This window comes from Panthera uncia, assembly GCF_023721935.1.
Source record: "Panthera uncia isolate 11264 chromosome C1 unlocalized genomic scaffold, Puncia_PCG_1.0 HiC_scaffold_4, whole genome shotgun sequence".
Taxonomy (NCBI): domain Eukaryota; kingdom Metazoa; phylum Chordata; class Mammalia; order Carnivora; family Felidae; genus Panthera; species Panthera uncia.
The window spans coordinates 77,814,286-77,827,098 of NW_026057585.1; the positions used below are offsets into that span (position 1 = coordinate 77,814,286).

Here is a 12,813-nt window from a genome sequence, read left to right on the forward strand (position 1 = left end):
GCCCCCACACGTGCTCCGAGCTTTACATATAGCGCATGATCTCATTCCCAAGCGAGTTTTAAACTCTATAAATAAACTGGACGTTACATAAAGCAAGCAGCTCGTACGCCAGATTTGCGTGAGACCCAGGCCAAAAGCGAACGCAGTAAGACGCCCAAAGCCTCGCCCACTTTACAACCTCTCGCGACAATTGGGCGTCATCCGAACGCGCCGGAGGCCCGGGCGGTCGCGCGGTTAGTGTCACGCGAAATCTTCGCTCGGCCGTGCTGTCTCACCGGTGAGGCCGGGAAGCCGGCGAGTCCCACGCTCTGTCCTCTGGGCCTACCGCCACTATGGAGTACCTTATCGGTATCCAGGGCCCCGACTATGTCCTCGTCGCTTCCGACCAAGTGGCCGCTAGCAGCATTGTCCAGATGAAGGACGGTGAGAAGAAACAGGGGAGGCCCGGCCGGCCTGGGTTTGGGGGCAGTCGGACGGAGTTCGTAGGAGGTTGGGTGAGCACCAGGGAAGACTGGGAGGTGGAATCCCGCGTGCCCTGCTCTGCACTTGCTTAGTTTTTGGAACGAGGAGGCGGGCAGACTGGCCTAGGGCCTTGGCATTCGCTCCTCCTAAGGCTCCTAGGTCAGTGGTCTGCTCTGGCCTTCGTTAGATGTTTGCTGGGTGAGTTGCCTGTGGGAATTCAGTTTTTATGTGTTCAAGCACCTGCCGGGCACCAGGGTCCCTAGACCCCCGAATCTTTGATAAAGTTTTCCTGTTGTTGTCGCTACTAATGAGGTTAGTTTCCTGGTGGTGTAAGGTGAAATTCTGGGGAGACTGAGACTATGTGTGGGACTAGAAACTTGGCATTTCCCTCCCCCTGCCTGTTTCTTTCCATTTCTCAGCCCTGATCCTCCTTTTCCGGTTTTCCAGGGCACTGGCGGCCAAGTTTTCTTTGTATTTAAGTATTAAGTAGTTAGTGGAGTTCGGGGTTTGGAGCCTTTTGACTTAATTTGCTCTGTGACCTTGTACAAGTTATTTCGCAGTGCCCAGATTTCTTCATCTGTTCAATCAGGTTAGTAATACCAACCTCACAAGCTTGTTGGGAGAATTGAGTGAAAAAGTTTGGTGCAAATGCTTAGTGCAATGACAAATAGGTAGTAGTGATAATACTAAGTACTTAAGTAATGATTTACATGAATTCATTTAAACTTTTAAGATAGACATTAGTATATCGTCATTTAACAGCTGTTTGTGCTGAGGCCTAGAGGTTAAGAAACTTGCCTAAGGCCACAAGAGGCAGAACCCGGGTTCAAACCAGTGCAGTTTGACTCAGATCTTTTGCCCACAAGTATTGTACTATACTGTCTCCCCATAGTCGGTACTTAATAATTTTTTAAAGATTTGGGTTGTTGATCTGTTGAATCTAAGAGTGTCTTTTCATGACTGATCATAGACATGCTACTGTTGAAAGAGTATTATGCTTCGGCACAGATGGCTTAATGTTTATTTGACAAATAGGTTTTGGGTACCTGTGTTGCCCATTACAGTGCTGGGTGTTGAAGGGATGTGAAGAAGAATAAGATGTGGCCTGTATCTTAAAAGAAGTTACAATTTAATAAGGGACTCAGATGTGTGTACAAATAATCCTAGTATAAGCTAGAAAGTTATGCTGTGTATATAAAAATGCAAACTTGTCCTGTAGTGCAGAGGACGAAGAAATTGTTTTTAGGTAGTTCAGAAGAGATTCTTTCAGGTTGTGGAGATTAGGTAAAGCTTTGAAGGCAGGCTATAGTTAATCTTTGGTTTAAGGAAAGAAAAATGATTAAATCGGGAAGTATGTGCCCATCACTGCTTTTAGAGGTGACAGGCTTCTGATTGTCAGGCTGTCACCACTTGGGGAGATGGAAAAAACTCTGAGGGACTTTGCTTGAATTCTGTTCTTTTTGAAGAAGAGAGACCTAAAAGTGACTTGTTAGACATCTATGGTATGAATTGGATTATTCCTCAAGTCAGATGACTTTTGAAATCCCATGATCAGTTTATAGAAGTTTTATTTGTAAATCATGCTTTCCAAAAGAGTCAGCTTGTTTTGAGAGTAAATCTGTCCATTATTTTGAATGCTAAGACCTTTGATATACAGGTGATTTTAGCAGGAAGTATTGTCTAGGTAGAACAGTAATGAAGTCAGTACCTTTATGGGTATTCTGTATAATCCTCACAGGGGTCTAAGACATTAAGAAAATAAGAAAATAGGTACTACAAGATGATTTTGTATGATAAAAGAAGGATAGGTAGTCAATATTAGGTTAGTTTTTAATGATTTCAGGAGCGAAGCCTGAGGGTATTCAGAAAAAAGAAAGGTCACTGTGGCATGGAGGAAAGATGAGTTTGAGTTAGTTCTTGAAAAATAGTTGGAAATAATTGCACTTAATTCTAATTTTCCTATAGTCTTTTCTAGGTATAAAATGTTTTATGATAGGAGCTTTGGAATTCTATGAGGACTTTTCCCTATCTTTCATGAAGGAACTTATGTAGAGTAAGCAAGAATGCTGAAAATGAGTAACCTTTTGGGATTTATTTTCTCCAAGTATAAAGTAAGAATGATACTTCCAATCAGTTATTTGTTTTTGTTTTTGTTTTTTTGGTTTGTCACTTTGTGATGTTTTGATAGAGAGAAGATGTTTCCCAGAGATTGCTTGCTTATGGAAATGCCCCAAGTCTTCGGTTTGGTTATATGCCACATTTCATGTCTCTTGTCTCCTGGTCTGTATAGAATTACTTTTAAATTACTCAGAGCCCTTCAACCCACGCAGAGTGCTTTTTTCCCCTGAATTCATAAATCATGTGTAATCTGAACTACATTGTCTAATACTGAGTATAATAATATTGTGCATGTACAGTTTTCCCTACCTATGAGTTAGGTAGGGGTAAGTGATAGTATAACCATTTTGTACACTTGAAAACTAGGGCCCAAGTTCAGAGTGCTGAGCCCAGATTATAACCAGGGTCTACTGGGGCACCTGGCTGGCTCAGTTGGAGGAGCATGCAACTCTTGATCTCTGGGTCACGAGTCATGAATTCACGCCCCACGTTGGGCATGGAGCCTACTTAAAATAAACAAGCAAACAAACAAATAAATAAATAAATCAGTCAGTCAGTCAGTCAGTCATGAGTTCAAGCCCCATGTTGGTCATGGAGCCTACTTAAAATCAATCAATCAATCAATCAATCCAAGATTTTGGGTTCTAGTACAGTTGGCTTTTCTCAGTATTGTATACTGATATTCTTCATTTTGTTGTCTCTTTTGTTTCATGTATGTGGATCTTGTAAGTTCTTTGTCAAGGATTAGAAATTCCCTAGTGCTACATAGGCTGTTTCCTCAGGGAGCTATTAGCATCTATAACATCTCCCTTTGCTGTTCACTGGACACACGATAGAGGCTTAAAAAACACTTTTGGCCTTATATTAAATTAAGTTCATTTAAAAATTGAACAGTTTACTGCCCAGAATTTTAGCATTTCTCCTAAATGTGACATTAATTCTTTGTAAACAAGCTTTTCTCTTTCCAAAATAAGAACACCTTTTTTTCTCATTGTGAAAATAATGCAAACTTATTAATGTTTTCTTATAAAAATGATGCAGGTTTAGTATAGGCATTTTATTTCATTTTTAATTTTTTTAATATTTATTTTTAAGAGAGAGAGAGAGAGAGAGAGAGCGCGCGAGCAGGGGAGGGGCAGAGAGAGACAGGGAGACCCAGAATCCGAAGCAGGCTCCAAGCTGTCAGCACAGAGCCTGAGGTGGGGCTCGAACTCACAAACTGAGAGATCATGACCTGAGCCGAAGTTGGACACTTAACCTACTGAGCCACCCAGGCGCCCCAGTATAGGCATTTTAAGAAATGGTAGCAAGCACGAAGAAAGAAATAAAAATTGTGCATACTCTTGCCACTGGCAAGAACCTAGATGCCAGTGGCATCTAATACTCTTCTGGTCCTTTTTCTTTGGAAAGGTAATATATCCATATATGTTTGTTTTTTGGTTTTATGACCAAGTTTGCAAACTAACAGTCTTCTGTAGCCTATGATAAATGAATAAAAGTGTTTGTATAGGAGTTTCAAGGCAGTTTGATACTATCTGCAGGTAGTTTGTGTGATTTTTTTTTTTCAGTCTAAGAAGTCTTACGGTTCTACAACTCAAACATTTGTAAAATAACTTGACTGTAGCATTTTGTTCATTAAATCTTATTAAGGTATTTTGGCATTTCAGAAGCTTTCAAATAGCTTTCAAACCTGACTCCCAGGGAAGATTATTCAGCACTATTTGAAAAATGGAAAGTGAGGGGCGCCTGGGTGGCGCAGTCGGTTAAGCGTCCGACTTCAGCCAGGTCGCGATCTCGCGGTCCGTGAGTTCGAGCCCCGCGTCGGGCTCTGTGCTGACTGCTCAGAGCCTGGAGCCTGTTTCCGATTCTGTGTCTCCCTCTCTCTCTGACCCTCCCCCGTTCATGCTCTGTCTCTCTCTGTCCCAAAAATAAATAAAAAACGTTGAAAAAAAAATTAAAAAAAAATAAAAAAAATAAAAAAAAAAAGAAAAATGGAAAGTGAAAGTGAGAGTGGGATAGGGACATTTGGGCCTTTTCTGAAGCTACATGCCGAACATGGGGTTTTCTTCCTCAGGCACTAATTGCTATGTGAGTATTTGTTTATCTGTGTACTCTGAATGGATGTGGTTCAACTAGATAAGATTAGACTTTTGGGATTTTTGAGGTTATTTTTAAATAGCTTAGTGTTAAAATATTCATTAGTATTTTTGCTCTGGCAGTCATTTTAATTTTCTCTTTGCTTTGGAAATGGTGTTGATTTACTTTTTAAGGTGATTTATATTCTCAGTTGATTTTTTTTGTTCTTTCTCAAGAGGGCTCCTTAATTTTCATTTTGTCACTGGTTCTTCATCTGTGCTTTTGTGTGTGTATAAACAAAATAACTAACATTTGTATTTGTAGAGACATTGCAGGGCTTTGTAATCATGAACCTAAAGATAATGGCCATTGGCTTGGTTCCTTCAATTTCTTTGAAGGTTCTGTTTTTTTGCATTTCAGATGCCTTTAAATGTATTTAACTGTATTTTCAATGGTCGGCCTTCAAATATATTCTCCAACTGAGATTGACCTTAATAAAATACACCAATGGGTTTAACATGGAGAGTGAAAGAGAGTAATTAATATAGTTGCCCATTAAAGTCTTTTAAAAACAGGGCTGCCTGGGTGGCTCAGTCGGTTGCATGTCTGCTCTTGATTTTGGCTCATGATCTTGCAGTTCATGGTCCCGTGTCTGGCTCTGCTTGGGATTCTTTTTCTCCCTCTCTCTGCCCCTCCCCTGCTCACACGTACTTTTTCTCTCTATCAAAATAAATAAATCAACTTTAAAAAATGTTTAAAGTCTTCTAAAAACAGTGATTAGCAAAATTATTCAGTATAGTGATTGATAAACTATATTTATGGCTTCCTGTGTGATAGCAGTAAATTTCTGATGAGGTAATTTTTAACACTATTTTTTTTCTTTGAGCAGATCATGACAAGATGTTTAAGATGAGTGAAAAAATCTTACTTCTGTGTGTTGGAGAGGCTGGAGACACTGTACAGTTTGCAGAATATATTCAGAAAAATGTGCAACTTTATAAGATGAGAAATGGTGGGTAATGCTTGGAATGTAACTTTGGTTGATTTGTCTTTAAATCTGAACTAAAAACGAATACTCTCCACTGGCAATTCTACATATGAGCAGACCAATGTGGCCATATTTTTATTTGAATCTTCCTACTTTTAAAACCTTAACTAGACTCTCCTTCTGATCCTGAAGATTTTCTGTAAAAATCCTGGAGCAGAAAAGAGAACCATTATAACACTGATACTCGAGGGCCACCTTGGAGATGAACATGGTAGTATCAGTCTTTTTAAGTGTTAGGTATTTCAGAGGATGTTATTTGAGCTAAGGTATGGCTGAACCTCAAAGCTAAAAGACCTCAGTTGAACTTGGTTTTACTATTCTTTTTTTTAATGTGGCAAGTTACTTACCCTTTCTGGGCCTTTATTTTCCTCATCTCTAAAATGAGATGATAATAATAATAATAATATTAATTAATAATATGTAAAATGCTTGTGAACTTAAAGCTCTGTGTAATTGTGGGAGATTTACTATCAAAAAGAGTTCTGCCTTGCCTTTCTGGTAGATTCGTGTCTAGGAAGATAATTAGGATTTTTGTGAGTTTCCTCTGGGGCTAATGAGCTCTAATCCTTGTTAGAGGATTCCTCAGTAGGATTTCCTCATTAGGCAAAGCATTATTATGAAATAATACTGCCACTAGCCCTATTATCCAGGAAAGTTCATAGTGTCACTAGCAGGAAAGACCTTCAGTTACTTTACAGTTTAATACACTTAGACACAGCACTGGTATAATATGGAGCTGTGAAAGAACTTAATTTGAATATCATTGTATAAAATGGCTGCATATGACCCAATTATGTAGTTTTTTAGGTAGTAAATTTAGCATCATACATTCAGTTCCATGAATATTTTTGAGGGCCTCCTCTGTCTTAAGCACTCTGGCTAGTACCACAGAGAATTCAAAGATGAAAAAGGAACCTGAAGCACATGGCACTTAGGTTTAGGCAAGTTAAGAGTATTTCAATAATTTTTTTTTTTTTTCTAGTGGCTCTACTTTCTGCCTACATGGCAGGCGAGGGAAGCCAATAATGTCTCTCAAGTACGGTAGCTGCAGCAATATTTCATGATTGGAGGGGGAGGAAGAGTAAACCAGTTGAGAGAGTTGCTTGTTACATGGGTTTTGGAGTTGAAAGTCAGTGCAGAAAACAAAAGTCGTGTATGGTTAAAATTGCCTTTAAAATCTTAAATTACCTGTCAGGTGTAGTTTTGTGTATATAACCCTGCACAGTAATTCTTAATGCATATTAAAGTTTGAGAACTGAGATAAAATAAGGGAAAGGAAGAAAAATCTATATATAAATAGGAATCAGACCTTTCTGCCTTTAAAATAACTGTAAAATCCTTAGTGGTGTTTAGGGGATTAGGTGGAGAATTGCAAAGTATTCCTGCTTGTTCAGAGTTGCTCCCCTTATAATTTAATAGGTACTGATAGGCTTGTTGTGAGCATGAAATTCAATAACATATGAAAGCACGTAGCATAGACCTTGAAACATAATTGCTGTTCAATAAATATTTGTTAGAATTTTAATCTAAATCTTACCTGCTGTAACACTGGTGTTTGAATTGTTGTAGGGAATAATTTAACCACATGCTGTCTGTCTTTCCAAACTGGCATTTCCTGCATGGGGCTGCTCAGTTTTGGGTCATTCTTGGGTTTTGGCACTAGTCCCTTTTTACTGGGGGGTTAAGTTCCAAAGTGAGTGCAGTATTAAACACATACCTGATGGCATTTCTCTGGGCTGTAGTTTTGTTGTCATTACGACTTTCTTTTTAGAGGTTTTATGCTTGAGATACTCTGTTTTTTAAAAATGTTGTAGATAGTGATGGAAACGTGTTTTTCTGTGGCCTGTACTTTTGAAAATCATTTAATAAAGTTACTTATTTTTTTTAAAAGAAAATCTTATGAAATATGACTGAGGCAGTCCTAACTTCCAGCCTCTCTTTTCCCAATATCCTTTTTAAATAAACTTTAAAAATCAGCATCTTGAGACCTCGTTCTTTTCTTTCCTAATACTTGTGTATTTGTACCCCTTTCTATAGAGGAAACCACAGTCTATTGATGAATGATCAGCTTAAGCAAGGCTGTGCATTTGATCTCACCATAGAATAGTTGCCTTGGTTCTGTGTTGTGGCCAGGAATCACTGTTAGTACTAACCAGCTATTTCACAACTGTTGTGTGGGGAAACGGACAAAAAGTAGGATTATACTCTTCGTTCTGTGTACTTTATGTACTCTGGGTGTACAGAGGGTGGAAGGATGTAAGAACAGGAGTAGTGAGATGATTTCGGGTGCTGTTATTTCTTCTGCTTATGACTGTTTATCTCTTGGACCAGGTTATGAATTGTCTCCCACAGCAGCAGCTAATTTCACACGCCGAAACCTGGCTGACTGTCTTCGGAGTCGGGTAAGCAGTATAGCAAGTAGCCTTACATGAGAGCAGAAAAATCTTCTGTGCTTCTTCTATATTCCTATTATATAGTAGTAATTTTGCCCTTTTTTGGACCTCCTGAGCCCTTCTCATTATTGGTACTTATTCACTCTTCAGGCTGTTTGGATTTGTTTTCTTTTTCTGCATATTCGCTAATTAAAGCCTGAGAGGAAAATACATTCACAGAGAATTTGGATGGGTCACACCAACATGAAGGCCTGAGATAGATAGCCTTTAAAAATTTTCGTCAGTGTTTTCATAGCAAACCATGATTCTTAATTCCTACAGCTAAAAGTTCTTACATGGTAGTGGAGGTAAGATCTAGAAAATAACAATGCACATTTCACCTTGAGATTATCTGTCTTTCTGTGATTATTCTTGCCATAGCACACAGAATTATTCATCTTCACTTACTTTGGCCTTGTTGCTATCTTAGAGCTATTTTGGTTCTAGCAACAGCATGTTAAAAGATGGCAACATTAAGTTAAGGATTGAATGTATTAAAGATTGTGTAGGATGTGCCAAGAAAGTTCATGTGATTGCTAAAGGTGTGTATTATTCCCTTCCCACGGGGACTAAGTAAATGGAGACTTATCATGTGACCTTACCCCCTGTGCCTGTGTACTCATCTATGACATCGAGATAACTTCCTAACCCCACAGGAGTGCTAGGAAAATGAATGCTTGTAAATCATAATATTTAACATTCATATGACTTTTGCCTAAAGCATTTTGCTTAATAATTTAATCTACTCACTATTCCACTGAGATACATAGTAGTTAATTCTCTGTCACTGATACAGAATGAATGGCATAAAGTGGCAAAGGGACTAGTTACAGGTCACCCAGCAGGTCAGCAGAGCTACGCTAATGGTGCCATAATTACTTGACTGTTCTGCCTTACACCAGCTCGTTGGTTTTTTGATAGTGTTTCTAGAACATCAGCACTATTCATGTTTTTATTATGGTTTTAGTTTCATCGGCACTTGCTTAAGCTGAGTTATGACAGGAGTCTAAACAATACAGGTGTTTTTTTTTTTTTTTTTTAAGTTACTTATTACAGGTCTTTAAAGGAGTTTATTTTCTAGTGCCTAATAACCCTGGATTGAGAACTTCTTAATAAACAGAGCCTCTTTTTCTCAGTGTTACCTTTGGCCTAGGGGCTTGTGCAATATAAGGATTGTGAGATTTGAAGAGAAGCTAGAGATACGATGGTGGGAAGGAGACAAATTTACCTACATTGTTTTGATCGGGATAAAAGGTCATTGGCCTTTTCTTGCTCACTGCTCTGTGAGAGAGGAAAATGGGTCAGATACGAGCTTTCCCGCCACTCAGAAATTCCTGTGGTATTTGGTAATACCACAGCATACTGTGGCTTGCTGTGTGAAATATTCCTGTGACTTGTCAGGCAGAACTGGGATAAGAATTCCAGCTTTGGGGGGCGCCTGGGTGGCTCAGTCGGTTAAGCGTCCGACTTCGGCTCAGGTCATGATCTCGCGGTCCGTGAGTTCGAGCCCCGCGTCGGGCTCTGTGCTGACAGCTCAGAGCCTGGAGCCTGTTTCAGATTCTGTGTCTCCCTCTCTCTCTGACCCTCCCCCGTTCATGCTCTGTCTCTCTCTGTCTCAAAAATAAAAAATAATCGTTAAAAAAATTTTAAAAAAAAGAATTCCAGCTTTGGGCACAATAAATACTTTGTCATAAGTATAGCAGACATTAAGTAAATTAAGCTCCTTTTAGAACTGAGATAAGAGTGGCAATGCGCTTCATGCAAATGCATTGGATCTGGTTAATCCTAGCAGACACATTTGATGTCTTAACAAATAAATATCCCTTGTAGACAGTGATATAGGGCTCTAGTAAGTATTGACAGACTCTGCCTGTGGTTCTGAGTCCAGTCTCTGCCTGCCACCCTTCTATCAAGTTAGATTGTTCCAAAATACAAGTTTATGTTTTAGTCGTTTTATTCTGGGGAGAAAGATGATATTTTTTTTAGTCTTCCTAATAAGTGCAAAGTCACTAGATTTAGTACATGTGTACACTCACACATGAGACTTATTTTGGGTCAGCCAGTTACCATGTGTATAACTTTGTGTCTGTAGCTCAGATTGTTTGATTTCTAAGTTGCTCCGTGTGTGTGTGTGTGTGTGTGTGTGTCTGGGGGTGGTATTTGGTTGGGAGGACATTTATTTATTGCAGAGTACATAATGAATTTTAAATTAACTTGTTCTTCAAGATGCAGGCAGGTTTAGCATTGTGGTTAAGCACCATCTCTGGAATTAGACTACTTCAGTTTAAATCTGTGCTCACTGACTTACTACTAGCTGTGTCTTTGGACAGATTCTAAGCTTAATTTCTCTGTTTACAGATAATAGCACCTACTTCACAGAATTATTATAAAGATTAAATGAAGTAATCATGCAAAGCTGTTAGCACAGTGTGTGGCGCGTATGACTAATAAATCACTTGTTTCTATGCTGCTATTGCTGCTTGGTTGAAGAAGCAATTTAATAGGTATAAGTTTCTTATGAGATTCTTTGTTGTGTTTTTTTAGTTGAACTGATTTGCTGCTAAAGAGGAGGATATAAAAAATTATTGATTGATAGGAAAAATAGCAATAAACCAACATTGATCATTTAGTATGTGCAGGGCTTTGGTATAGATCAACACAGTCCAGTTTGGTAGCCACTAGTCATATATGGCAATTACAATTATAAATAATTAAATAAAATTTAAAATTTAGTTCCTAGGTGAGAGTTTCTTGGACTTTGAATGAGAAATAAACTTTTGTTTCTATAAAAATAATTTGGTTCCTCAGTCACAGTCGCCACTTTTCAAGTGCTCAATAGCCACATGTGGCTAGTGGCTACCATATTGGACATTGCCAATATAGAACATGTGTGTCATCATAGGAGGTTTTCTTGGACAGCGCTATTCTAGATATATACGTGACCTTACTTAATGCTTACTATGACACCATAAAGATGAATGTTATCCCCATTTTACTTACAAGGCTATTAAGACTGGTTAATAAAGAGTTTAAAGAGTCTGTTATGTGTCCAGGTATACCAAAGACACATATATAGCCTGTAAAAGGCTGAGGTAAGATTCTAACTCCAAATACCATGCTCTTTCATACTGTCTCCCTTATTAGTTACTACACTAACATATAAGTATGTTTGTGCATTTGGGGAAGCATAAAATTTCCAGTTCTATTAAATGTGTCAAGATCTCTGTATAGGATTATATAGATAACGTATAAATATGTGCCCATTGTAGGTGTTCAGTAAGTATTTGCTGAATAAATGTCATCCAGTTGATCCACAGATACCACTGAAAATGTTATTATACATTTATATACTGGAAGGGAATTGCATTAAAATATTTTTCATGAGGAGCGCCTGGGTAGTTCAGATGATTAAGTGTCTGACTCTTGATTTCAGCTCAGGTCATGATCTCGTACTTTGAGATCAAGCCCCATGTCAGGCTTTGTGCTGACCATGCAAATGCTGCTTAGGATTTTCTCTCCTTCTCTTTCTGCCCTTCCCCCTTCTCTCTCTCTCTCTCTAAAAAATAAATAATAAACTTTAAAAAATATTTTTATTGAATGGATATTACTTCACCATGTAAGAATTAAAGATGAGGTTAGCAGGAAAAGATGGGAAAAAAAACCACACTGATGGGGAGAGGGGAATCTAGAGGACTCATTCTAGCTTTTTATTTAAATACATGTGTACATTTAAGTCGCTCTCCTCCATATACACCAGGGAGCAGGAAAAAGGCTTCTTAGGCTTTTTGCTATGGGTTTGACTCCCCACTTTCAAATACTTAAGAGGCTTCTTTGAGCATAGGTTTTGAATCACAGAGTTCTGATGTGTTCTCTGGTATGTACTAGTTTGTGTAATCTTGACTAAGTCCCTTATGTTTGCTGAGTCTCACTTTCATCTGTTTAGAAGGAAGGAACAATCAAATGTGGCAGATTACAAGAACTGAGACTTTGCCATTAGTTTAATAAAATATATTTTGAATGAGTGAATGATATCTTCTGGAAAATAGTATTTAATAACTGACGTCTTCATTAAGAAAATGCTATTTGGAGGGGTACCTGGGTAGTTCGGTTGGTTAAGCGTCCAACTTCAGCTCAGGTCATGATCTCACGGTGTGTGAGTTCGAGCCCTGCATTGGGCTCTGTGCTGATAGCTCAGAGCCTGGAGTCTGCTTCAGATTCTGTGTTTCCCTCTTTCTCTCTATAACACTCTGTGTGTGTGTGTGTGTCTCTCTCTCTCAAAAATAACATAAACATTAAAAAATAAAAGAAAATGCTATTTGGATTTTAATAGGATTATTTTGAAAATTTTGTAATGACTTTTAGGCATAGTTTGCACAATGCTTATTTAAATTCTCCTTATGATTTGATTAATGGGCTATAGAAGGGAGAGTGATAAGTAATGGGGCTATTTCTTGCTTGAAATGGCACATTTGGTGTAGCCTATTTGAATGCCCTAAAATTATTTGTTATTATCCACCCTGATCTCCATTTTACATATAGGGAGGCCTAGGTATGAACCAGCCAAATCTGATATCCTTGGGGAATGTGGAGTTTCATGGCAAGGTTTAGAGTAGAATGCTGCCCTTCATGGTATGTAGTCTTCAGGGCTTTACTACTGCTACTCACTGGCCAAAGTGT

The 12,813-nt window shown here is 38.5% G+C and overlaps 1 protein-coding gene across 2 annotated transcripts in view; it reads left to right on the forward strand.

Moving 5' to 3' along the window:
* Nucleotides 1-223: 223 nt before the first annotated feature.
* Nucleotides 224-12,813, forward strand: part of PSMB2 (proteasome 20S subunit beta 2) — a 33,411-nt gene continuing 20,821 nt past the window's right edge. The window contains exons 1-3 of one of the 2 annotated variants that reach the window (XM_049618748.1): nt 224-423; nt 5,546-5,668; nt 8,036-8,106. In XM_049618748.1, the coding sequence (XP_049474705.1) occupies nt 333-423; nt 5,546-5,668; nt 8,036-8,106 (285 nt within the window). In that variant the 5' untranslated portion in view covers nt 224-332. The remainder of the gene's footprint in view (nt 424-5,545; nt 5,669-8,035; nt 8,107-12,813) is intronic. The other variant, XM_049618747.1, reaches the window with a different exon arrangement.